Source organism: Pithys albifrons, chromosome 1 (genome assembly GCF_047495875.1).
Source record: "Pithys albifrons albifrons isolate INPA30051 chromosome 1, PitAlb_v1, whole genome shotgun sequence".
NCBI classification, from domain to species: Eukaryota; Metazoa; Chordata; class Aves; order Passeriformes; family Thamnophilidae; genus Pithys; species Pithys albifrons.
Window position 1 is genome coordinate 21,324,056 of NC_092458.1, and position 24,608 is coordinate 21,348,663.

Sequence of the window (24,608 nt, forward strand, 5' to 3'; positions counted from 1 at the left end):
GAAAAAAAACCCAGCCTATCTACCTTTGATACCAACCAGCAGGGTGAGAAGACTTTCCCTGGAAAGTCAGGCCAGATTTTAATTTTTTTTCTGCTGCCACAAAATGCAGATATTTGCTGATTGAAATATTTTAATAGTGTCCTTAGGAGTGTGACCATGTGGGTATTCATCAGTTCAGAGATTACTGTGTAGTGATGTAATAACACTGTCAGAAATCTAAAGTATTTTGACTATTTTGTGAATTAATTGCCTAAGAAAGTTTTATTTTGTAAGTAATCAATTCACTTTTAGCTTTGTTAACTATCTTTTGAATTATTACACTTAAATGTAAAACATTAGTTCATATAAAGATGTCATGAAGTAGTGTTCAATTAATTTTATATTGTTATGTTTGTCTGAAAAAGTGTGCCACATAACATTTTGCTGTTTCCACTTCTCTCCTCCACACTGGGGAGTCAAGAAAAGTCCGAGAGAACCTTACAATCAATACATTTTAGTGGCTTGCTAATTACCAAGATTAAGTATTTCCTTAAGACAAACCATTAGTAAGGCATGACTAAATGAACTGAAGCCAAGCTTTTCTCTTGGTAAATCCATAATCTTTAATCAAGGTGAAAAATCATCAGTTACAGAATCAATCCGCTGTACTTTGAGGTCTGATGGTTTTTAGCAATTCCTGCCTGGAATGCGTTCCTATTGTATTGTAGTTTCTCTGGATATTTTCATTGGAAATGTTTTTATAGATCTGTTTTAAGTCTGCCTTCACATACAGCATGAAATATTACAAAGTTGTGTACTCATGAGGAAGTTGAAGGGAAGAACTGAGGACATGTGGAGGTAGCTGGGTGTGTTTGCCAAAATACCAGTGTTGTCCCAAACATGGGATGCTTTGCAGAGCACAGTTCAGGTTCCTTGCTTTTAGTAGTTCTCCTTTGCTAACAAAAATATTCTGGGCACAAGGGTTTCATTTAAGCTTGTGGTACTTGATGGACAATTCAGATTTAATAACTACCTATCATTTAAAGTAGTTTTTGTGTTATTTTTCTAATGAACTTCTTTTTATCATTTTCTGTCTAGCTGTGACCCTAACAGTAAAACTTGATAACAAACAGCTTTTCATATGGTTTACTTGGTTTCTAACTATATTTTTATCTGCTTTGCATAATGTATTTCATATTGGATAAGTTGAACTGCTTTGGAAGTATTTTTTTATTAAACAAAAAAAAATCAAAATAACAGAAGTCAAGAATATGATCCCTAGCTGAGGATGAGACTGAGTATTACTGCAGCAGTGAGATGAGACAGGAAGTGCTCGTGGGACCATCCTTATCTCTTTGGGGTTTTTTTTGTTCACACTGAATCATGGGGAACTTCAAAGGTAACCATTGACTTTTATGCTTACAAATAACTGAAGCAAAAACCTGAGGCAAGTCAGTGGGATGTCAGATATGTCATTATTTGAACCAGAAAAATTCAGCTTGCTGTTTGTTGACTTTGCTCTTAGTAAGGACTCATGGGCAGTGTTATGTTAATACACATTTGTGTAAGAAACTGAGTCTGGGCTGCAGATTCAGTATATTAAAGTACATAATATAAAATGTAGAGGATCAAGGCTTTATTTTGCATATGACTTGACAAGTGTGGTTGAAGATCATGTAGTCAGTTTTTTGGAGGTAGTTATTGCAGTAGTAATTAGCACTATGTAAATACAAATATAATAAACCTTTTTTCCCCCCTTCTTTTTCGTAGGTAATGTACAAACGAATTCTGCAGCAAGCAGGTTTTATACAGTTTGCACAGCTTCAGTTCCTTGAAGCAAAAGAACTCTTCAGGTAATTGTGTGACAAGAAATTTATTAACTTACCTTCTTTAAATAAGGAGTTGGTGTTCTTGGTTTTAAAAACAGTCGCTTGAATGGCTTGTGATGCAGATGTGAGTTCACTGTGATAAAATGGTTTTCTTAGGGGTAAGAACACAGTAACATTGAAACAACTTTATAGCTGAAGAGTTAATGCAAATGATTTTTTGGTATGCTAGCATATAAAGCCTTAGGTGTTTGAGTGTTTTATCTGTAGATTTTTTTTACTGTATACCTATGAAGGTCAAATCTTTATTATTGAGCCTGTGCTGTGATTTACAGCATGAACATTGCTTTGTTCTTTTTTTCAAAATATTTTTAACAAAAAGGTATCATTTAAATAGTAGTTACTATTTAAATACTGTTAACACAATTGCTCTGTTTTGAGGATGCTGATACTGAATTTGTTTTAAACTTGTTCTGCTAGACCTTTTCCAGAAAGCAGATTATTTGTTCTTGAAGTCTGTACTAAATTTCCCAGTGTAGCCATTTCAGCCCTCCTTTGTTTCTAAATTGATCTTGATATTCCACTTTCATTAAGAAAATTCTGCTCATTATCTTTATCTGATAATTTCATTTCTGCTAGACATGCCTCCTGCTGTGATGGAGCACTGTCTGTAGTTAGTGTAATTCGTGCTGACTCCATAATATGACTCTCCTTGTTTTCTACTGACATTCACTTTAAAGCTGTTTAGAGTCTATAGAATGGGATTAAGGTTAGACAATTTTCTGTATATTCTAAGTATGTACAGTGTAGGGAAAAAGTTGTCCTTGGGTTTCTGGAAATGCATTGAGGAAAAAGTTTTGGAGAATTCTGCTACTGCTGAGGGACTTTGCCTTTTTGCCTCCTGCTCACCAGTATAATGGGAGACACTGGGCTTGAATGGGCAGAGTACAGTGAGTGAAGATGAGGGACTGACAGGAAAGCCCTGGACAGCATTTTTGGCAATTTTTTTCAGCCACAACCACTTTCTATATGACCTTGTAATTTTTTTCATTAGTGTGCAACTTGCTGTCTTCCTCCATCCTTATAATCTTCCACACACTGTATCTGAACCTTGTGTTGTGTATCTGAAGTAGGAGTACAATCTGGACATAGTTAGGAATCTTTGAAAAGCAGTGAGAAGAGGGAAATGTATCCTGCAGGGGAGCTCCACCACCTTGTGGAAGGAGTCAGGATCAGTGATGCAGCCTCCATCCAGCTATCCATCCATCTGACAAGTTTTAATGAATAGGATTGTGGGACCTCCTCTAGAGAAACAAACAATCTTAATGAAAAGATTTGCTATCCAGCCATGAATTTTGTAGCTGAGTCAGCATCCCAGAATGTTTCCTTCCTCTAGAAGCTGGTACTCCAAAGCAGAACAACAGTCCATGAATTGCTGATGTCTGCTTGGGGAAGAAAGCCAGGATTCTGTGCTTTTCTTCTGTCCAGCCATACACAGGCTATTCAGAGTATTTTGGTGACTCTGAAAAACCTTGTTATGGAATCCAGGTTCCTTGATTTTTCAGCCCTGAACACACCCAGTTACAGTAATATCATGGTGTGCCCTAATACACTCTCAATCAGTCTTGTTCATTTAGACTTACTGATGCTCAGGGGTTAAATGGGAAAGATAATGGCAGCCTATGCAAACACTTCCTCCCATCCCAATGTGTTGCTCTGTGGGTGTTTCAAACTTGTGTTAGTCAGAAATAACTTCAGTCTTAATGCCAAAGGGAAATTTGGTACCTGTCTGAGAAGATGGATTTAAGCAAGAATGGCAGCAGTACTTCCAAGAACTTAGTGTGATGTGAGTCTACTTCTGGCCAAATATGAAGGGAGATTTATCTCACTGCACAGAAAATATCTGTCAGTTACAGGCTAGCTGGGGAAATTTCTATATTGGACTAAAGGTCTTCATTTTCTTACCTCAAGTATTCTTGGATAACCTTGTCAAGAAACAGTTTGATCTTGTGCTTAAAATGTGAGTTCTCAAACACTGACTCTTTTAAGAGGAATATTTCGCAGAGTTCCTTGTGGTTATACTGATACTTCTGAATACTGACAAAGATGGATAAAAAGGAAGGAAATAGTAGTTTTATTGAAACTCAAGTAGCTCAACAAAGAGAAGGGAATTTTCTGGATCTGTTAGCGTTGAACTGAGGGAGCTGTCACAGTAGGGCTTCTTTAGTCCAGCAAATTGTGTTATAGTAATAACAGAATTGTGATTGTGTTATGTAGTAGTGATTTCTATTTATGCTATTTCACATTACTGTCATTAGAGGCTTGTATGCAGTTAGACCAAACAGTGCTGTTTAACAGGCCATATGCTGAATTCTAGATGTCTTACTGAGGTCTTAGCAGCTGCCTCAGTGAAACCAGTTCTTTTCAGTGTTTTTGGCTATGTCCTTTCACTGAGTAGTTGCTGCTTACATTCTGACACACCAAATACTTTTCTAAACTTTGTTTCCCTTTTTAACAAATCAAAATGTTAACTATTTTCACACCTGAGAAAGCCTATTGAGAGACTTTAGGAATTAGTGAATCCTACACAAAAAAGGTTAAAAAATTGCTGGTGCTTATACCTGGAGAAATAAGAAGTAGGGACGGTGTAAGATTTGTATCTTAAATGTGATTCAAAAATATAAGCTTCTAATACAGCCAGTGGGATCTAGACAAAACAGCTCATACTGTAGGCTTCGACATCTCTGATACCTGTAAATATGAAGGTCTAAATTTAGGCATAAGTTTCCTGAAAACTTACAGATTCTGCCTGTTGTTTTGTTTGTATATATGAAGCACAAAAAGACTGGTTGAAGTGAAGCTGCCTCTTGACATTGACTACTGGACTTGTCTTGAGTTTGTTTTCTACTGTGTGATAAGTTGCTATCTGTATTTTGCTAAGCCTGAGCTGTTAGAAGGTGAAGACCCAGATGTGTTTTTTGAAAGAGGTGAGGTCCTTTGTGCCTGCTCTTAAATGATTTTGTCCAGATGTGGTGGAAAGAGCCACAAGACAACCACAGATCCCAGGAGTCACAGGCCTTGAGATGAATGTTAGCCATTCTTGCAGGTGGGGTCATTTTTAGTATTTGCTATTTTTCTTAAGAAACTTGTGGATGATGTGGTGCTTTTAAGGAGGCTGCTTGATTACAGATTACCACTGCTGTGGGGAGACCAAAACTATAACATGAGCTTGAGTCAGACCTGTGGAGAGAACCACTGGTGACTCAGCCCAGGCTTTGGGCTATCCCAAATTGGAAGCTGATTCTCCTTGGAGGCTATTTCTCCTTTTGAAAACACATCGTCATTGAGGCCAGGATCTGTGAAGTGAGGGGTGAAGCAGCTGACAAGTTTCTTATCTAGAAAAAGTTGTGTGGTAAGATGAAAGAACTCAGAAGCTACTGTAGAAGTTGGAAAATGTTTTAAAACTTATAATAAGTGGCATATTAATTTCAGCATTTTTAACTTCATCCATCTCCGTGGTCACGGTTTCCATCTCAAGCTTAGGCCATCTCCAAATACTTGACAGCATAGCATGCAAGGGAACCAATGTTTATACTTGAATTTCCCCAGCTTTTTCAAGACTCCTGGTTTCTGCACAGATATTGAGTACTCTGTGGATGTTATTCAAGTTTTGGGTTAGCTTTTGTTCTGAAATGATTCAGGGAAGAAGGTTGGAGGGAAAAAAAAATCTTTCTTCAAATAGGGTTAGTTTTCTAGTGTAACACATATCATGTAATGTATTTTATCTGGTGATCCTCAGGCCTTCAACTTTCAGAGTAGCTGGACTAGCCAAAACTGCAGTTAGATTACTGTAATGAGTTCATACTGAAAGCTCAAATGTTCTTTGAACCATCAGGTCACGCCATAGACAGAACTTGCAAATTCTTGGTTATTCTACCTCTTGAAAAAAAAAAGTCTTTGTCTCCTTGTGTATTCCATCAAAATGTAAATCTAAGGATTTCAAAGCCAGATATTAACTCTGAAAAGAGGGATTAAAAAGAAATTTCAACTGAAGAAATCTGCAAAGTGAACCTTGGATAGACATGGGACTTTATAGAGGGGAGGTGGGTTTTAGGAAGTAGGAGCTCTGGGTGTGAATTGGAAAAACCTGCTATTCAAACCTTTTCTCATTGGAAGGCTTTCCATGTTCAGATTTTTGTCTCTTCTGGTCCCCTGTGGTCCATGTTGCTGTTTCTTTGCTTTGCAGTCATTAGGTTTTGGACAGGGATACTTGCTGCTGTCTCCCAGGATTTATCCTTCTGGTATAGATTTTTGTATCCAAAGGACAGTATTAAAGAAAATTCTGTTTTAAACAGGTATGGTCATGATGATGCTTCCTACTAGTTCATATTTCCTAGATGGTTTTGGAACTGTGTTAATGGCAAGAAGTGAATGATGCAGGGCATGCCCCACTCTTCAGTTGCTTCACAACAGTCAGGAAGGGATGAGCCTGCTTGTGAGGATCTGTCACATTTTAATGCTTGCAGAAATCTGCTGCTTTGTCTACTTCTGAGTTCTAACTTGTTTCTTTGTGGAATTCATTACGGTCAAGGTTGTGAAGAGAAAGTTTTTGAATTTGCTGATCACCAGATAAGAACTATTTTTGAAAAGTTTTATTTGCAATGAAATAGTAACTGAACAGGATTTCTTTTAGAGTACTGTCAAGTTCTTTTTGATCTTTTTTCAGCGACAGTATCTCCTTCATTGCAAGCATGTCCATCTTTAAAGGTGAAGTCTGAATAAAAACTTCAGCAGTGAAATAAAATATAAGTCCTGATGTCTTGATATTTTCCTAAAGCAGGGCCTGGAAAGAGAGGTCATTCTAGCTGTGAAAGTTAGGAAGTTGTTTGCCACTTGTAAGACACCAAAACAAAGCCAACCACAACCCAGAAAACACTCCCACTCACTTTAGTTTTCTGTCACAACATGCATTCTTCAAAAGCTTGAGGAATTTCAATCTAGGCTGAAACAAAAATGTTTCATGTGGTGTATCTATGTTAAAACTTGCTGATGAATAAGTGTGCTGCTGGATAAAAGTATAGGTGCCCTACAGCTGTGGGATGTCAAAAGCAAAAGGCCAGTGTCCCAATTCTTGGAGCTTTCAATGTCTAGAGAAGGAAAAATAATGATAAATAAAACAAATAAAGAAATAGCAAAAAAAATCCAGATTTGTTCTGCATCTATTTTCTCCAACATAGAAGACAGTAACTTTCAGATACTGACAATCTGTTAGTGTCCTGACTCTAAGCATATGTGAGCACACCTCATTTTTTTGTGCCTATGTATACTTTTTCTTTCTTTTTGCTTCATCTAGTTTGACACTGTAATTGCAGAAGCGGCCAGCTTGACGTCCGGGAGCTGATCTCTCTCTACCCCTTCCTGTTGCCTACTTCCTCTTCATTTATCCGGTCTCATCCCCCTCTGCATGAGTACGCCGACCTAAACCAGCTGACCCAGGGGGACCAGGAGAAGATGACAAAATGCAAACGATTCCTCATGAGTTACTTGAATGAAGTCCGCAGCACTGAGGTTGCAAATGGCTACAAGGAGGATATTGACACAGCTTTACTCAAGCTATATGCAGAGGCAAATCATGAAAGCCTGCTGGATCTACTAGTTTCAGAGAACTTTTGTCTTTTAACGGACAGTGCTGCCTGGCTGGAAAAACACAAAAAGTGAGTGAGTTTTTGACTATTGCACCTTTGAAGCCAGAGGTAAAATTATCTCAGGTGCTACTGTCTTCTAGAACAATGTGTTCAAGTACTTGCAGTTTCCATGTTACAGGTCAAAAAGACAACTTAGTGGCATTTAAAAGTTTTGGTAAAAAGCTATCAATTGACAGTCTGAGGTTAGGAAAATTCATTCTGTCTTATGCTTGTAAATAGAGAGTTCTCCATGTAAAATACTTAGTCCTAGGTAGTATGTCTGTCTTGGGTTTAATTTCTTTAAGCTTTAAACTGTAGGGTGCAGTAACAGCAGATACAGTGGTAAGGCAGTCTTTAATTGTGGTTATATTTAGGGTAGTTTCATTTATTTCAGGTGTTTTGTTAAAACCTCTTGGTAACTGTGGTTTACATGGCAAACTTTTACAGATGCGAAGGAATGTTAGAACATTGTTCCATGAGAAAAGCCCATACAGAACTTGGCTATATTTTCTTGCAGTACACAAAAGCCACTCTGTAATGTCACTGTACAAAGCTCTTCTTTGCCTGACTTGACTTCATGCTGCAGTAAAGAAAAAAAGTATCTGATAGTAAAACATAGTTTTAAGTAAAAACGTAATAGAATTTGATTTAATGACAGCTGATTGACTATTGGAGGAATATTTATTTGGAGCTGTGTGTTAAGTCTGTACATAAAATTGAAAGAATGGCAGGGAAAGCATCTCTAATTTGGCCCATACTTTACCAAAGTTGAATCTAGTAACTACAAACTGTCTTTGGGACAGGAATGACAGAGAAGACATATTTTTAGGGCAGAACTTCTCTCCTTTGATTCAGAAAAACAGCCTACAAAGACTTGTTCCAAGTATAGACATGGCCATGTACATGTCATTTAAGCAATTATTTGTTATACTCTGTGCTAATCCATCAATAATGAAATTAGTGGTAAATTTGTAGCAATTTTAGTATTATTTTCTCTTTCTTTACAGATATTTTGCACTTGGTCTCCTGTATCACTACAATGGTCAGGATGCTGCAGCACTTCAGGTTAGAATAAAGCTTTTAGTGTCATCTGTAAGCCATTCCAAAATACCAGTTTAGCTCTGAAATAAAAATCCGAGGTGCTAAGTTATCTGTTTGAAAAGTTGTGATGTGTGTGTGTATATGTGTATAGATATATAGAGAGATATATATACACACACACAAACATATAATTGTATATATGAGAAACTTGAAACTTATCCTAAGGCTTCCAGAATAAATTAATATGCTAGATGTGAAAAGTCTGAAGAGCTTACTGAAGCTGGCAGCTATTTAGATGCTTGTATGCTATTTTTAAAGCAAAACTGTGCATACCAGAACATATGTTTGTACTCCTAAAAGATAGACAGAAGTGCTAAAATACTCAAGTGATCACTTTAGTAGATATTTATGGGACTTTAGGAGCACACTCTGTGCTGATTGATGTGTATACGTACAGCAAAATAGTACTGTAATCTTATGGCAGACACTGACTGCAACTGAGAGTTTATTTCCTTGTCTGATGATGGAGAGTGCATTCAGCAAGATCTGTGGGTTTCAGCTGGGTTAGGAATCCCTTAGGGGGACCCTCCATTTGATGTCACTATTACTAGCAGTAGCCTGTAGACTAAATAATTTTTTTGTTCCTGTCTGCAAAACTTCATCAGAGAAATTAATATGTTCTTGATGAATACACAGCATTTGTGTCTCAAACCGCATCCAGTACCTGAAGTAGTTTGCCTTTTTGTGTGGCTTTTTGAGCACACTGATCACAGCAACCCTGTCAGATGCATTCAAGTCAATTGTGCAAATAGTATTAGCCTGAGCAGAAAACCAGTAAGAACAACAAAAACAGTATGTACCTTTGTCATGTGCAAGATATAGTTTTTGATGTTTTAAGAAAAGTTTGTTGCTAAACTGGTCTACTAGATGTGGCACCTTTTAATTCCAATGACAGTGCATATTCTGATTATAATGTATATAAAAACAATGTCACATAGTACTTGAAGTTATTCAGTCAAAATGAAAGAACAGCAAAAAATTAGGTTTTATTTTAAATTGCTTGTATAACTTTCTTTTAATCTTGCACACACAAAACACATGAAAAGTATACCATGCATTGGAGTAAAAGGACTTTCGATAAAAGTTTTATTTATCATTAGTGTACCTCCTTCAGACACTCTCTGAATGAAACCCCCATAATATGGAGTCTGAACTGGGTGACCATAGCAGGTGCAAGAGAAACCTGTGATGGCAAAACTTTAGTGACCAGTGAGGTTACTTGCAATTGGTGTTCTGGAAATTCTTTCTAATTCCACAAGTCTTGTATTAAGTCTTGTAGTAGTTTACATGAATTTTGAGGTGGAAGAGTTAGTACATGTTTTAAGCATTTTAATCTGTGTATGTTTTTGTTGCAGTTATGGGTGAAAATAGTTGATGGAGACATTCAAGATTCTACACGTTCTGATCTCTATGAATATATAGTAGACTTCCTTACATTCTGCTCAGACCAAGACTTGGTGTGGAAGTACTCTGAATGGATTTTACAGAAAAATGAAGAGGTTTGTGATGGATATACTTTTCACAGAACATCAGTATTTCCCTGCAGAGGTGTTTGTGCTTTCCTTAATATTGGTCCTCCTTCATAGCTAATTGAACATTCTGCCATGTCAATTAGTGATCAACAAAAGAAAACTTCCAGATTTCTCAATTCTTCTAAGTCCCTCTGCTAAAAAATGCTAGTGATAATTTCCTCTTTTTATTTCTGAAAACAAAGTTAGGGATTCTGAACAATGAGAGATACATGTCTTCTGTTTTCTTCATAAAGAAGAAAGTATGATACTTTTCATATCTTTAAATAAATAAAGCACCCAACAGGTTAACTGTTGTGGCTGCTTTTTTAAAAAGACTTCAGGGACAGATGGCATCTGTGTACCCTACAATAGGGAATAAAGAGCCTTCATTTAAGACAAAACTTCATTGACAACAGAAATAACTTTATCCACCAAAATTCTTTCAAAGAATAAATTTGTAGCATCCATTAGCACAGTGTACTGTTAAGTGGGATGTTTTGATGCTGTATCACACAGTCTGTGCTGTTGGAACTGTCACTACCTAATCTATATTAATTTAAAGCTTAAGTTATTTTGTGCCATGGCAGAGTTCTAAACTTTTGTTTTGGTCATTACAGACATCTCTTGCTCTGTCTATATCATCACATGTGAAAAGGCTTAAAACATTCTGGTCTCTAAATTAAAGTCTGAAGTCTCTTGTTCTGCTCTGGGGCAAATCCATTCAGTACTTTCTGTGGCTGGTGGGGGTGGAGCCCAAGCCAAGGTTTATAGGTTGGGCAATGTATAGACAATAAATTGAGGCAGTGGAGGATAGGAGTGAGTGAGATCACAATTGGCACAGAGAAGTGTAAATCTGTGGTGCTGAGCAGGGGTTTGTGTTGTTTATCTTCATGAATAGTGTACTAACAAATCCAACAGTGCTATTACTTGTTTATTTAAAATACTTATTTAATACATTTTATTGCCACAAAGTTCCTAAATGCAATTAACTCTTTCTAGGTTGGTGTACAGATTTTCACTAAAAGACCTTTGGAAGAGCAGGAGAAAAACAACATTAATCCAGATGATATCATCAGTTGCCTTAACAAATATCCCAAAGCACGTGTCAGATACCTAGAACATCTAGTATTGGAAAGAAAAATAGAGGTGAGTCCTACGAGAATGTTTAAAGTAGGCAAAGGATTCAGAATGCAGATTATGATCAAAAAGCGGAAAAAAGGCAAAGTCAGAAGAAATAGACGTAGTATGAAGTCTTTCAGATGTACTCAGAGTAGGATAGGAGTGGTTTTAAGCTGAAAGTAAACAATGACAAGTGAATAACTGCATTATTTTCAACTCTTCTGATGGCAAGACAGTTGCTAACCTCCCCTCAGAGTTTGGATGTTTTTTCACGTTGATTATTGGATACTTTTCTTTGTCAATGAGCCTCAAAGCTCTTCCTGGTGAGATCATAGGAAAATGATTGGGCAACTGCTAATCCTATTGAACTGCAGCAGCAATATATTAAAATAGCTAATTCAATGTTTTGCAAGAAGGAGTGTGTTATTCTGTCTTGCTGGAGATTTGAGCAATTAATCATCAAATTTAACTGTGCACCGCCCAGTGTAGAATTCCAAACTGGGATGTTGAATGTCCAAAAGATGCATTCACAAGTCCTAAGTGACAGTGTATTCTACCTTGGGCTTTTTAGCACAATACAAAAACAGACAAACATTGTTGTATTTGGATATGAGACATATTAAGCTCAGGAGAAATTACTTTAACCTGCAAATAAAGCAAGGAAATGAACACTGAAAGAACTTGGCAGAACTGCAGACCAGTTTGCTAACTTACATTCTTCAAATATACATGTTGGATCAGTGGTTTCCCTTTATTGCAAATGTCAAGGTGTGTTACACCATGACTGATGAATTTACTGGTCTCTGATGTCATGGATATTTTCAAACAAACTTTGAGTTATGCACAATGCCTCCTAGAATATTTGTAACAAAAATAATTTACAGTGAAATCTACCTGATAAGTAAAGACTGGGCTATAAATCTGTTTGGTCTTTAGAAATTGCTATATTATTGTAAATGATTTAGTGAGGATGTTTTAAACAGTCAAATCATCTTGTTTTGATGAAATTTGGGTAGTGGATAACAAAAAAAGTATTGTGCCTTTAAAGTGCTTGTCTACCTCTGGTGTCTTTGGCAGATTTTTATTACAGAAATAGAAAAGGTCAAAGAATATACCTGAATATGAGTAATTCAGTACTTACAGTGTATTTTGTGAAGCTGGTCTGAATGAAGTTGTCTACCTGTATAGTCAAAAGACTTTGTAAATAATTCAGATTAAATTAGTAAGTTAAAACATGTTTCTATGTTATTAAGTAAATATTCATCACTGTTACTGGTGGGGAGATGTTGTCTTTGTAAACTGAGCTAACATTGTTTTTTAAATCTGTAGAAAGAAAAGTACCATACTCATCTAGCTGTCTTGTACTTGGAGGCAATACTTCAGCTAAAATCTATGACCACAGATAATTGTAGAGAAACAACGGAACTGCTGTTCAAACTACGCAGTTTTCTTCAGAAATCTGATCTTTATAGAATTCGCTTTATTTTGGGTAAGCTGCATGTTGTCTGTTAGAAATGCTATATGTCATTTCCAGCAGGAAACAAAATTAAAGTCCTTGCAAGGATAGAAAACTAGAAGATCTGAGGTTTGTAGGTGTGTTTCTTTGATAGACTATATTTCTGACAGACACAAGTTAATTTAGAAATCCTATCAACATACAGCATTGTCCTTGTGCTCCTATAGCTTGTGAGATACAGTGAGATACTTGATACTGCACCAAACACAGAATACCATAACTGACTAGAAGAAATACCTTCATACCGTTGTCCTAATAGTCAGTGTCTTTTTAATGATGAGCGTGTAACTTGTGACAACCTTTGCAAATGAGATTTACAAGTTTATTTTTTTAGCAATCTGTTTCTCAGTGAATGGAAGTGAAACCTGGAGGAATTTGATTACCAAAGACTTGTTTGTTGTCCATAACCCTTAGCCTCTCACCCTGAAATCTGGGATTCATGTTAAACAAAAACATGAGCATCTTTTTGAGTGAAAAACATGCATCTTACTGTTGCTATGAGGCAAGCAACAGTTGAGCCTAAATCTTTTCCTTGGTCAGTGCTTATAATGGTTAATTTTTAAAGTTTTCATTCACTGGAATGCAAACATATGCTGCAATGAAGAAGGCAAGCATTTAGAGCCTCTCTGTTATGGAGGATGATGGGATGAAAGAAAGGATTGAATAGTGAATGAAGGGAAGTGGCTTGTTATTGCACTGAAGGATATGAAATGATTTTTTGAAATTCAGTGGAAAAATCCAATGAATGTGGAAATAAAAATAGCTGAGTAGCAACTAAAATAATTTACCAGTGTTAAATGTTCCCTTGCCTTTCTGGACAGCTAAATGTTATATGACAGATAATGTAGAAGTCGTTGAAACTCATCTTTTAGTTTTTAAATAGATTTTTAGGGGCAAGAGTTACAAAATAGATTATTCACTTGAAATACAGGACTTGGCAATTCTAATCTTATATGGAAGTGAGATCAATGAAAAGTAACGTGTTCCTGCTTGATAATCAGAATATTATGTTGAGAAAAACATTGTATTTCCATCCATTTTATATAGGCCTATGTCAAATCTTTATCACCTTTACAATAAGAAGATTTTCTACTTTATCATGAAATGCCAGATGAACTTGTCACTAACTGCCTATGGCTGACACTTTAAACTGTCAGAGTGGATTAAGGGTTTGTAGTGTCCTTTTCTTAAAGGGAAGTACTATTTGATCTTTATTGGTTTTTATGGGCTTTATTTTGTAACCTCTTGTAGTATTGGGAGAAGCAGAGTTAATATTGCGGCTTCATCCTACAGTTTATTATATGTGGTAGCAGTGTGTGCAGAAATGTGCAAGACTGACCTGCTAGAGTTAAAAAGATGTCAGTGACAGTGGTTTATCACCTGTTATTAATTTCTTTGTCCTATATTTTGTGGTACTCTTTTCTTGGAGGTGTTTTTCCATACATCTAGGCACTCTTGTGCTTATAAGTATCTGTCCTTTTTAGTTGCCAGCACTTCTGCAAAACTAGGAGGAGTTGAGTTCTGTGGGCTTGTTTGCACTGACTCTGGGACAGGGTGCAGTTGTCTGCTTCACTGAGCACATATTGCCTTGTTTTTCATTTAACAGACAAAATCCAGGGCACAGACCTTCATATGGAAAGTGCAATTTTATATGGGAAACTGGAAGAACATGAGAAGGCTTTGCATATCCTTGTCCACGAGTTAAAGGACTTCCATGCTGCTGAAGAATACTGTACATGGAACTCTGAGAACAGAGACATGCAGTACAGACGGAGGCTTTTCCATATGCTGCTGTCAGTGTATTTAACTCCAGGCACTTCGGATTGTGCACTGGTCATGGCTGCTGTGGACCTCTTGAATAACCATGCTGCTGAATTTGATGCGGATCTAGTTTTGCAGGTGATCCCTGACAGCTGGTCAGTGCAGCTCCTCTCCCCGTTCCTGGCTGGAGCAGTGAGACAAAGCATCCACACAAAAAGAATGACTCAGGTTGCACTTGGGTTGGCACAAGCTGAAAACTTAATCTACAAGCATGAGAAGGTAAGTTGCTGGGTCTTTTTTAAATGCAAGCACTTTGGAACTTTACAGTTGAGTCCTTTTGATAATATAATAATCAGAGGAAGTTTGAAGAATTACGTCAAAACTTGTCTTCATGTCCTTGACAGTTTGACTTTCTTCATTTTTTAAGGTATTTTTGCTGTGACGAATAGATTCAAAATTAATTTTATGCCCTCTCTATAAAACAAAAGGGAAGGTGTGGGCCTTGAAATAGGAACAATCTTGGTGAACTTCTGGGCTGAATAAAAGTGAATCTGGGATTGCAGATTAACAAAGTTCTTGCAGAAACTTTGACAAATGTGAGTTAGCATTTCTTTCACTAGAAGGGAGACCTGTCAAAATTTGCAAAAAATTTTATCCAGGACTCAGCATTAATTGAAGCTTGTTAGTGGATATTGTTAATGGTAAATTCAGTTGTGAAGCTTTCTTCTGTTCCTAGCTACAGCGGTGTTGCCTAAATCTCTCAGCAGATTCTTAAAATTGGGGGTTTTTTGTCCATTTAGTACAGTTGAAATTACATGCATCATCATTTCCTTTCTTAACTATATTCACATTTGGAACTTTTTTCCTTCTCTTTAGGTTAAACAAAAAGGAAGCCCAATTCTTCTTTCAGACAAAAAGGTCTGTCAGGTGTGCCAAAATCCTTTCTGCGAGCCTGTGTTTGTGAGATACCCAAATGGAAGTGTAGTCCACACACACTGTGCTGCCAACAGACATCTGAATTCAAATGTGACTCATCCCTCTTCCAGCTCCAGCAATCAGACTTGAACTATGTTCCAGTCCCACAGGTTCCCATGACTTACACCCTATTGAAAGTGGGCTGAAAAGAAAAGAATAAAGTGCAGCTACTTTAAGTGTAAATCAAGATGGACAGCTAGTTTTTGGGTTAACGGGAAGACTTTGAGTAAATATGAAATATTGCCACTTATCTTTCTGATTTCTAATGAATGTAGATAGAAAATTCACTACCAGACATGGAGAGGTGCAAGTATGGGCTCTTTTATATGTAGGGATAAACACTTAGAGAAAACGAGCCTTTTCTTCACAGTGAGGATGAATGTTCTGGAGTCAAGGCAAGCAGTTATTTTCAGAACTGTCACTTTGCACTGAATGTGATGTTCATAAGTTTGTAGAGGTGGAGATGGCATCTACTGGAGCTGGAATTATTGAAACGTGACGGGACAAGATTGGCATTGTGCAGCTTACTCTCAGAGAGAAATGTGCGTCGATTATAGTGTTTGCTGCAGCATGTCTTCTTTCGGGCCGGATTCTCTTCCCTGGGATCACATTATGAACTTCATTTCTTTTGCTCTACAAAATGTTGGGGTTTGATGCACTTTTTAGTACCTCCCTCCCATCCTTGCTACATGGAATTGAAATGTAAGCACCGGTCTGTTAGGTTTCTGCTCCTGCAGTTACTGTAATAAAATGAGTGGAAACAGCCTCAGAAACACAGTTGTGCTTGGAAGAAAAAAAAATGCAAAGGAAAAAAAGATTCTCTGGTCATGTGATAGTCACTTTTATATGGGGCAACAGACCTTTAATATTGATTTATTTATTAATATGCAAATATACTGTACATACAGTTGAATAAATTGATCTTATCATTCTAGAGTTTCTTTGGAGGATTAAGGTGTAGCTGATGCATAAATGTACAGATTATGTGCAAAGTGTTTGCTGTAACATAATTACCTGTTGGAACTCCATAAGAACAGGTTTTAGTCCTTGTGGATGACTTTGTGCAATCAAAACCACAGAAAAAGGTGTAATTGGTAAAAAAATCTACAAAACTGCACTACAGGACTACTGGATTTGTTATATTCTAAATACTCTGTAAACTAAGATTTTTAAATAGCACAAATCCCTTACTTACCTGCCCTCATATATATTCTCATTGCTATTCAACCATTTTAAAGCAGTCAGTTTAAAAGAAGCTTCCCCAAAGAGAGGTCAAAAAATAACAACTTTAAATAAAAGTTAACTATTTCAAAGTTAAAGCATTTCTTTTAATTCTGTAAAGCTCTAATAAATGCCAGTTTTACTGACCAGCATGCCATGAGTTTATCTGGCTGCTCCCTGTTTCAGCATTCCAATCAGTGGAGAGAGCAAAATGGAGTATCTGCATGGTATTTTCTAGAATCATAGAATATGCTGTGTTGGAAGGCATCCATCAGGATCATCGAGTCCAGCTCCAAGGATCACAGCATGTGCCTCAGAGTGTTGTCTACATACACAGTCCTTTATAGAAAGGTTGGCTTATGAAACTGCCTTCTAAGTGTAGTGCTGCCTCCAAGAAGGGGCAACCAGACCTCATCCAGGAAAAAAAGGTATCCATATCTCTCTCATAGAATCATACAATGGTTTGGGGTGAAAGAGACCTTGAAGATCATCTAGTCTAAACCTCTTGCCATGGGCAGGGACACCTTCCGCTAGACCAGGTTGCTCCAAGCCCCTTTCAACCTGATCTTGAACACTCCACAACCTTTCTAAGCAACCTGTTCCTCTATGTCACCACCCTCTGAGTGTATAATTTATTCCTAATACCTGACCTAAACCTACCCTCCCTCAGCTTAAGACTGTCCCCTTTGTTTCATCACTACACATCCCTGTACAAACTCCCTCTCCAGCTCGCTTGTGAGCCCCCTTCAAATACTGGGGGGTGCTATAAGGTCTTCTCAAAACCTTCTCTTCTCCAGGTTGAACAACCCCAGCTCTCAGCCTGTCTTTGTAGGAGAGGTGCTCCAGCCTTGTCATCATCTTAGTGGTCCTTCTCTGGACTTGATCCAACAGGTCAACATCTTTCTTGTGTTGGGGACGCCAGAGCTGGACACAGTACTCAAGGTGGGGAGTGCTTTGCTTTAAGCAAAAGATCTTTGAATCTTTCCTAATTCTGAAAAGAGGAAAGTACATCTGTTGTGCTGAATATTATTCATTTTTAAAAACCCAAGAAAGGAATTTTTTAGTGCTTTCTACTCAGATATGTAAACCGTATTTTTTAGAGGCACTCAGTGAACTCAACTGTGGGCATTCCTGACTCAATTCGGGCATGAGTGATGCTGCTCTGGCACCGGTATGAGCAGACTATCTTGGATTCATGCATTTTGAACATTCTGCATACAACTGACAATGATTACATAGACAGATTTGTAGTCCCCAGTCCTCAAAATACTTGCTGATAAAGTGGAAATGATTTTTACAAAGACCCTACAAGACTTTTGTGTACGGTACCCAGTATACTTTGTTTTGCTGCCAGCATCCTCAGTCTGCTCTTTGTTCTGTTTAGTAAGGAAGTACTAAAACAAAGACCCCTCTCTCTGATTTAGACTAATTCTAGCTACCATGTAGTGATGAACTTCATTTTGGCAACTGCTGTTGCAACGGAATAAAGATCATGTCTTTCCAGACCACAGGAAAGTTCTTAATTGTTACTGCATGAAAAGGTATGTCTTTAAAAGATTAAAAAATCCTCTTTTCAGTTTTTTTTTTGCAGATGTGTCATTTAGCTAAAATGCAAAAGAAACAATAGTTGCACATACAGAACAGATACAGAAATCAGAATAATGCTAGGTAGCATATTTGCAATCATAAGTGTTCAAAAGTAGGATTAATATTTAAATTGGGGGCATCTAATTCTTTTAGGTGTTCCCCCTGCCCCAAAATGTGGACTGGAGAAGTATTGACATTTAGTTCATACATTGTTAACCTGTTTCTTTGTTAAATTTTATACTAGATCTTATTTGGATGAATTAATATTGAAATTCCATGATAACAAAAGGAAAAAGCAAAAAAAACTAATGTGGGGCTGAGGTAGAGCAAGTGTTCAGCAGGGAGGTGCAGGAGGAGGATGCTCTTGCAGGGTGTGTGCAATTGGGGTACTACTGGACTAGTGGAGATGTCAGCCTGTGAGAGTGGTGTGTGGTATTCTCTCAGCAATTTTATGAAAAGTCTGCATTCAAATTTCCTTAGGTAGGACAACTGCAACACTCCTTGGGTGAGGGAACTTCACACTGGGGAGTATTTCTTTTTTTTATTTTGGTGTTGTCAGTTTGATCATTCTTGGTTTATGTACATGAAGTCCTGGGACAGCATTGCTACTGTGGTAAGTTCTGGTATGGTGGCAGCAGCGTGGAGGGGATGAACTGGTTATTAATTGCTGACTGGATATGTGAAGGAGGAGAGGCAGGAAAGAAGAGGTTTTATCTGACCATTCTTCAAGTTTGGCAATTAAATGCGTTCTGGAAGTTTAAGCTTAATGCAGCCTTTTTATCTGGTTAGAGTATGTGGTGTCTTGGACATGCCCTTGGAGAGAAGAGACTGTCAGAATGTTTCTCCTTAATTTAGCTGTTGCTAAATTGTTTGTAATTCATCTCTGTCACTTTTTCCAATGAGTCTCCTCCAACTTTATATGTGTGAAAACCAAAACAGAAGTGCAAATAGATTTTTTTTAATGTAACAACATGTCTGTGATTCAAGATATAGTAACTGAGATTAGTCTCTCACACAGACACCTCTACAGATACTGAGGCACGTTTGCTTAACATGTAGCTTGTATTTACTGAGATATTGCGGCTCTATTTTTTTTGCCATCCACTGCAAGAGCTGATGGTACATACAAAAAGCACTTGTTAAAACTTCTACTCTTTCATGTCTCCATGCTTCCTCATATAAAAATAACCTAGGACATGTATATGTCATCATATGCAGAGGTTTTTCCTCTTTAAGTCAAAAAGAAGAAAAATCCTAATGAGAAAGAAATTGCTCAGAATCTGTCAATCTGCTCAAAATAATATTCATGGCTGTGCATTACATCTTCATTTCTTCTATGTAAATGTATCGATAAGTTGTCACATTGAGATCAGTATTCTTGTAATATTGTCAGAGTCTGGAGAAAATAAGCATTTGGGATTTGTTACACAGAGCACAGCACAGGTACCTATGAAGTTACTTCTTCAGGCAGCCCATACTGTGATGGCTCAGGCATTCACAGGAGTCCAGGTCACAGTGAGACTTGCGCCCCCTGCTCCCAGTCTCCAGAAACTTTCCAGCCTTTGTTACCTGTTTAATGTCACTCTTCTATGACCTAACTGACGTGGGAATAAATCTTGAGAGGTTCTGGGCCACTACTGAGCACATCTGTCTTCGATAAAATATCACTTTATTACATCAGCTACATGAAACCCTGCTCGTGTGAGCTGTGGAGAAGTGGTGGTAGGGCTGCAGTATGTGTATGTTTTCTGAGAACTTTATTACATGTTTTAACACATTATTGTGACTCTGCTGAGTCTTTATAACAACATCTGTTCTTTGCAGGACTCCTGTCCTGAATGACATTTAAAAATATTTTATTTTATACAGTTCTATCAGGAGGTAATTTTTTATTTTATAACTCTTCTCGGCTTGCTGCCGTCTCTATTCAGCACGGCTCTAAGTGTTTTATTAACATCCTGCTGTTCCTAATAGGCAGCCACTAATACGTTTTCATTGTGAGCTCTCTTCCTATTGCCTACATTTGCTAATTAATTTTTCTCTTGCTGTACGACACTTAAGGGCTTATGCCTTGTGAACACTGGTAATTAAATGTGCTGCTACTTTTTAAGGGAAAAGAAGGAAAAAAGTTAATGACATTCTGTAATGTCTGATTGACCGCAAAACTGAAGTTCCCCTGCAGTAAATTTGTTCAGATGAAAATCTGTAGTGTTAATGCTTTCAGACTTAGTGGTTATTTGGTGAACATATACAGCAGTGTGTGGAATGTACAAATGTATAAATATGTTGATTTTTAATAAAATCTTTTAATTATGTTTGTCATTGATTCATAATTACATAAACCCTGAAATGTGAATGGCCAACTGAAGGGAAAGATTCTCTAGTGGTAAATAGAGGATTAATCAGGGTGACTGACACAGGGGGTCAGATGAAGAGACTGAATTAAGCAAGTGCAGGATGTTAATGGAAATAAGCAGGTGTTCTTAAAAACTAGTGAATTCTACTTACTCTTACCTCTTCCTTGACTGAATATGGGCTTTTACAGATTCAGATAAAAGTGACGACTGCCATTACAGATTTGAAAGATCTTGATCTGCCTCTGTGTAGTCCAAGCAATTCCTTGTGTGATTAATCAGGCAATAACAGAGTGAGTCTGGTCAGTGCCAGTTGCATGGACATTCTGGAGGAGTCTGAACAGACGTACTAAAAGATTTTGAGGATAAAACCTTGAAACAGGGCTGGTGTTAATCTGGGAACATAAGCTGATAATTAAGAGCAGCTAGTTTTGCCTCTACACAGTTGTTAGAAAATGGTCCATGTTAATCATCTAGATGGCAACTCCTTTCAAGACAAATAATCCATGGAGTATAGCTGAGTTTATGTAGACATGAGCCCCAAAGTTCCAGTTCACTGCAACAGCTGTAGGTGCAGGACAGTGTAAGGTCAGAGGCCAGGGCTGTCAACAGAAAGCTGATGACTGAACATATGTCAGATTTTCAGTATGCAACGAGACTGATAATAGTGCTTAAAAACCCAATAGCAGCCATGAACAACATTACCAATGCCTGTAATGCCTATAATTGCAAATAACCCCCTGAAGATGTTGTCCCATAACCCCCTTATCAGCATAGCACTTGCACTGAGTGAGGTCTGACCATGTTAAAATCCTCCAACAATTTAGGCTGGATGGGTTCTCTGGAGATGGTGCTGTCCAAGCCCACCTTGAAGCACGGTCAGCTCGTGTCAGGTTAGTTGCCTTGTGTTAGACCAGTGCTGACAAGCTTGAAACCAGATTGGGAAGGGTCCAAATGTCTTTTGATCTTCCCTTTGCCAGACCAATGTATTGCTTAAACATCCACAATATGCCCTTAAAGAGAGGTCAAAGGCTAAAAAGTACATCTGTCTTGAATAAATTGTTTGGGGTTTTGGCATTTGTTTTCAAATATTATGGAAAGACTGAATAAACAAGGAATTTTAGAAAACTGGCAAGTTACTGGTGACAGCTTCACGATTATGCGCTTTGTGCTTCTTTGACCTGGAGAAGTATATTCAAATAAAGTTCTTTATATCTGTTTGAAAGTCATAGACAGCATGAAAAGATGTTTGAATCCCTTTAGTCCCTGTAATGTCCAAGGTTACTCTGCAGTGTCATGCCAGAAAGCTCATAGAGTCTGACAGAAGTGTGGATTTTTCTACTTGAATCACAAGCAGTTGAAGATGGGGAGGGAGGAGCATGGGATGGATTTATATCTGCTTTTTGAAAAGATGTTATTCACTGGGGATTTATATTTGCAAAGAGAAAGGAGATTTTTATTTCTGTACTTCTTTGATAGGTTTTAACTTGTCATATCTTATTTCAAAGCACTGCTGTGGTCTTTTGTGACACGCTGATTTGTCAAGCTGAAGCTTTAGTGTTCTTGCTTCAAAACCTTCCCAAAAGGTCTTGTTCTGGACAGCAGCCACTCTACATCCCCTCTAGATACTCCTGTCAGCATGTTAGCTCTACTTCTGACAGCAGCTGCTCATTCTGTAATGCTGAGTGGCCACACAACTGCGATCGTATTGTAGGTTAACCACAGCCAGCAACCAAGCCCCTCACAGCCACTTGAGCCCACAGAGAATCAGAAGGGTAAAAGCCAGAAAACTCATGGGTTCAAATAAATGCAGTTTAATAGGAAAAGCAAAAGCTGCACACACAAGTAAAGCAAACCAAGGAAAGAATTCCCTGCTTCCCATGGGCAGGCAGGTGTTCAGCCATGTCCAGGAGAGCAGGGCCCCATCACGTCTAATGGTGACTAGGAAGACAAACACCATCATTCCAAACATTCCCCCTACCTCTGTCTTAACCTTACTTCATATACTGAGCATGACATCATGTGGTCTGGAATATCAATTTGGTGAGTTGGGGTCAGCTGTTCCCACTGTGTCTCCTCCCAGTTTCCCAGGCACCTCCAGTCTCACCCCCAGCGTAGCAGTGTGAAAAGCAGAAAAGAAAGGCCTTACTTCTGTGGAAACACTGCTCAGCAATAACAAAAATATTTCCATATTATCAACCCTGGGTTCAGCACAAATCCAAAACACAGCTCTTTACTTGCCACTGTGAAGAAAATTAACTCTATACCAGCCAAATCCAGCACAGATGGTCAAAACTAAAAACTACAAACCAAAGAAATCTCAATCACGGAAGAGGGAAGAGTCTTTTGTGAAGCTGATGTTAATTATTGATTCCTTAATACCCTACACTTTTGGTTTTACCATCTGCTGGATATAAAATCACAAGAGTGTGTGGTGTTTCATATGAATAATCACTTTTGCTGGTAACTTTCCTCCCTGTGGAAGGCAAAAGGGAAAGATTTTATTGATTGAAGCCATGCCATGGCAAGATTGAAAGGCAGCTAAAAAGAAGACCTGCCAAGGACTCTTTGGAAGCAAATGTCCTTAAAAGCACCAAGAGAGCTCTGAATGCAAAAGTGAGGCCTCAGGAAATTGTGAGCTAGTACAATATTTAAATGGAAAAACCTCCTGAGTTTAGTAGGGAGAAAGTTTTAAAGGTTTACAAGCAAATTCCCTGCCTTGGGTCTTGTCAGGTCAAGTTTGGATTTTGTGTCAAAACAGAACAAACTTCAGTGACTTCCTAATTTGTAAAGCCCCCTCCACTCACCCCCTTCTCACTCCCTTGGGAATGATCCACAATGCTCCAGCTCTCAGGGGCTGCCAGTCTCTGCTTGCACACAGGCTGCTGTTGGTCCCTGGCCACCTTCCCTTACTTGGCTACATTTTGTTCTTCCATCTTCCCTGGCTGAAGAGCTCTGTGGCTTTCATGACAGTGCAGCCTGTGCCCTGCCTGGGGGCTCCCTCTGCCCCTCTGAGTTTGACCACTTTTCTCCTCCGGACTTGTACCAAATATGCAAATTGATATTAAGCACTAGTAAAATGATAGAAAATAAAGTAAAAAATAAACAGAGATTCATAACTTTAATAAGTGTTGCATTAATTAAGAGCAAAGCTGTGCTCTAACACATATATACTACTTGGTAGTAATATATTTTTGTGTTGAAATGTTTTCATGGACCCACTATTTTAAAGAAGTCTCTGGTGAAATGTTGTCTCTAATGTTTTTACTAAGGAATCAATGCAATCAGTGGACAGTAAGTACATTGGCTTACTATGTTGGTACTAAAAGGAATCTGAAGGCATTCATAAGCAGTCCTGCCACATTCTGTCCAGCTCTGCAGAGCTCTGGGGAAGCCAAGGGGCCAGCCTGCTGCATGTGGGCTTACATTATGCAATAAATAGCAAGCACTGATTTAATGCAAAATAAAAGTTTTAGACAAAACCTTCTGAATCAAAAATTGTGAATCCTGAACCCATGAATCCTGAAGGCACTGAACTGAAAAGAACAGATTTGAACTTGCCGTAAGTTTTGCTTCATTTTACTCTCTGTACCAAGATTTGGGCCTAAGAGGAATGGGGTAAGGACAGACAGAGCTTAATTGCTGACCAATTATTTACAAGAATAATATTTGTGAGGTGCCTTCATTTTCATTTTTTCTTATTTCCAAAACCTGAGATCACTGACGGCTTCCTGACAGAGCATGATGGATATTTGGCAAATGTACAGGGACCTGGGCTGTTCCTCAGCTTTTATGTCCAAGCCCCTCCAGATTTAGCCTGAGATTCTGGCAGGAGTGTGACAGCATTGCCAGCAGCATTTGCTAACAGAGTAACAGACAGCTACATCTGAACTTTCTCATTTCTTTCATGCCATCAAGATAACATCAGAACACTAAAGTTACTCAGCATGTTCAGGCAGTTCTCTTCATTTCAT

General features: G+C 38.0%; 1 protein-coding gene across 3 annotated transcripts in view; it reads left to right on the top strand.

Annotated features, from left to right (window-relative positions):
• The window catches only part of TGFBRAP1 (transforming growth factor beta receptor associated protein 1), a 40,870-nt gene extending 20,273 nt beyond the window's left edge, over nt 1-20,597 (top strand). For all 3 annotated transcript variants that reach the window (XM_071576793.1, XM_071576709.1, XM_071576623.1), the window contains exons 5-12: nt 1,750-1,832; nt 7,178-7,519; nt 8,497-8,554; nt 9,946-10,089; nt 11,101-11,247; nt 12,550-12,709; nt 14,343-14,776; nt 15,374-20,597. In XM_071576793.1, the coding sequence (XP_071432894.1) occupies nt 1,750-1,832; nt 7,178-7,519; nt 8,497-8,554; nt 9,946-10,089; nt 11,101-11,247; nt 12,550-12,709; nt 14,343-14,776; nt 15,374-15,562 (1,557 nt within the window). In that variant the 3' untranslated portion in view covers nt 15,563-20,597. The remainder of the gene's footprint in view (nt 1-1,749; nt 1,833-7,177; nt 7,520-8,496; nt 8,555-9,945; nt 10,090-11,100; nt 11,248-12,549; nt 12,710-14,342; nt 14,777-15,373) is intronic.
• The last annotated feature ends 4,011 nt before the right edge of the window (nt 20,598-24,608 follow it).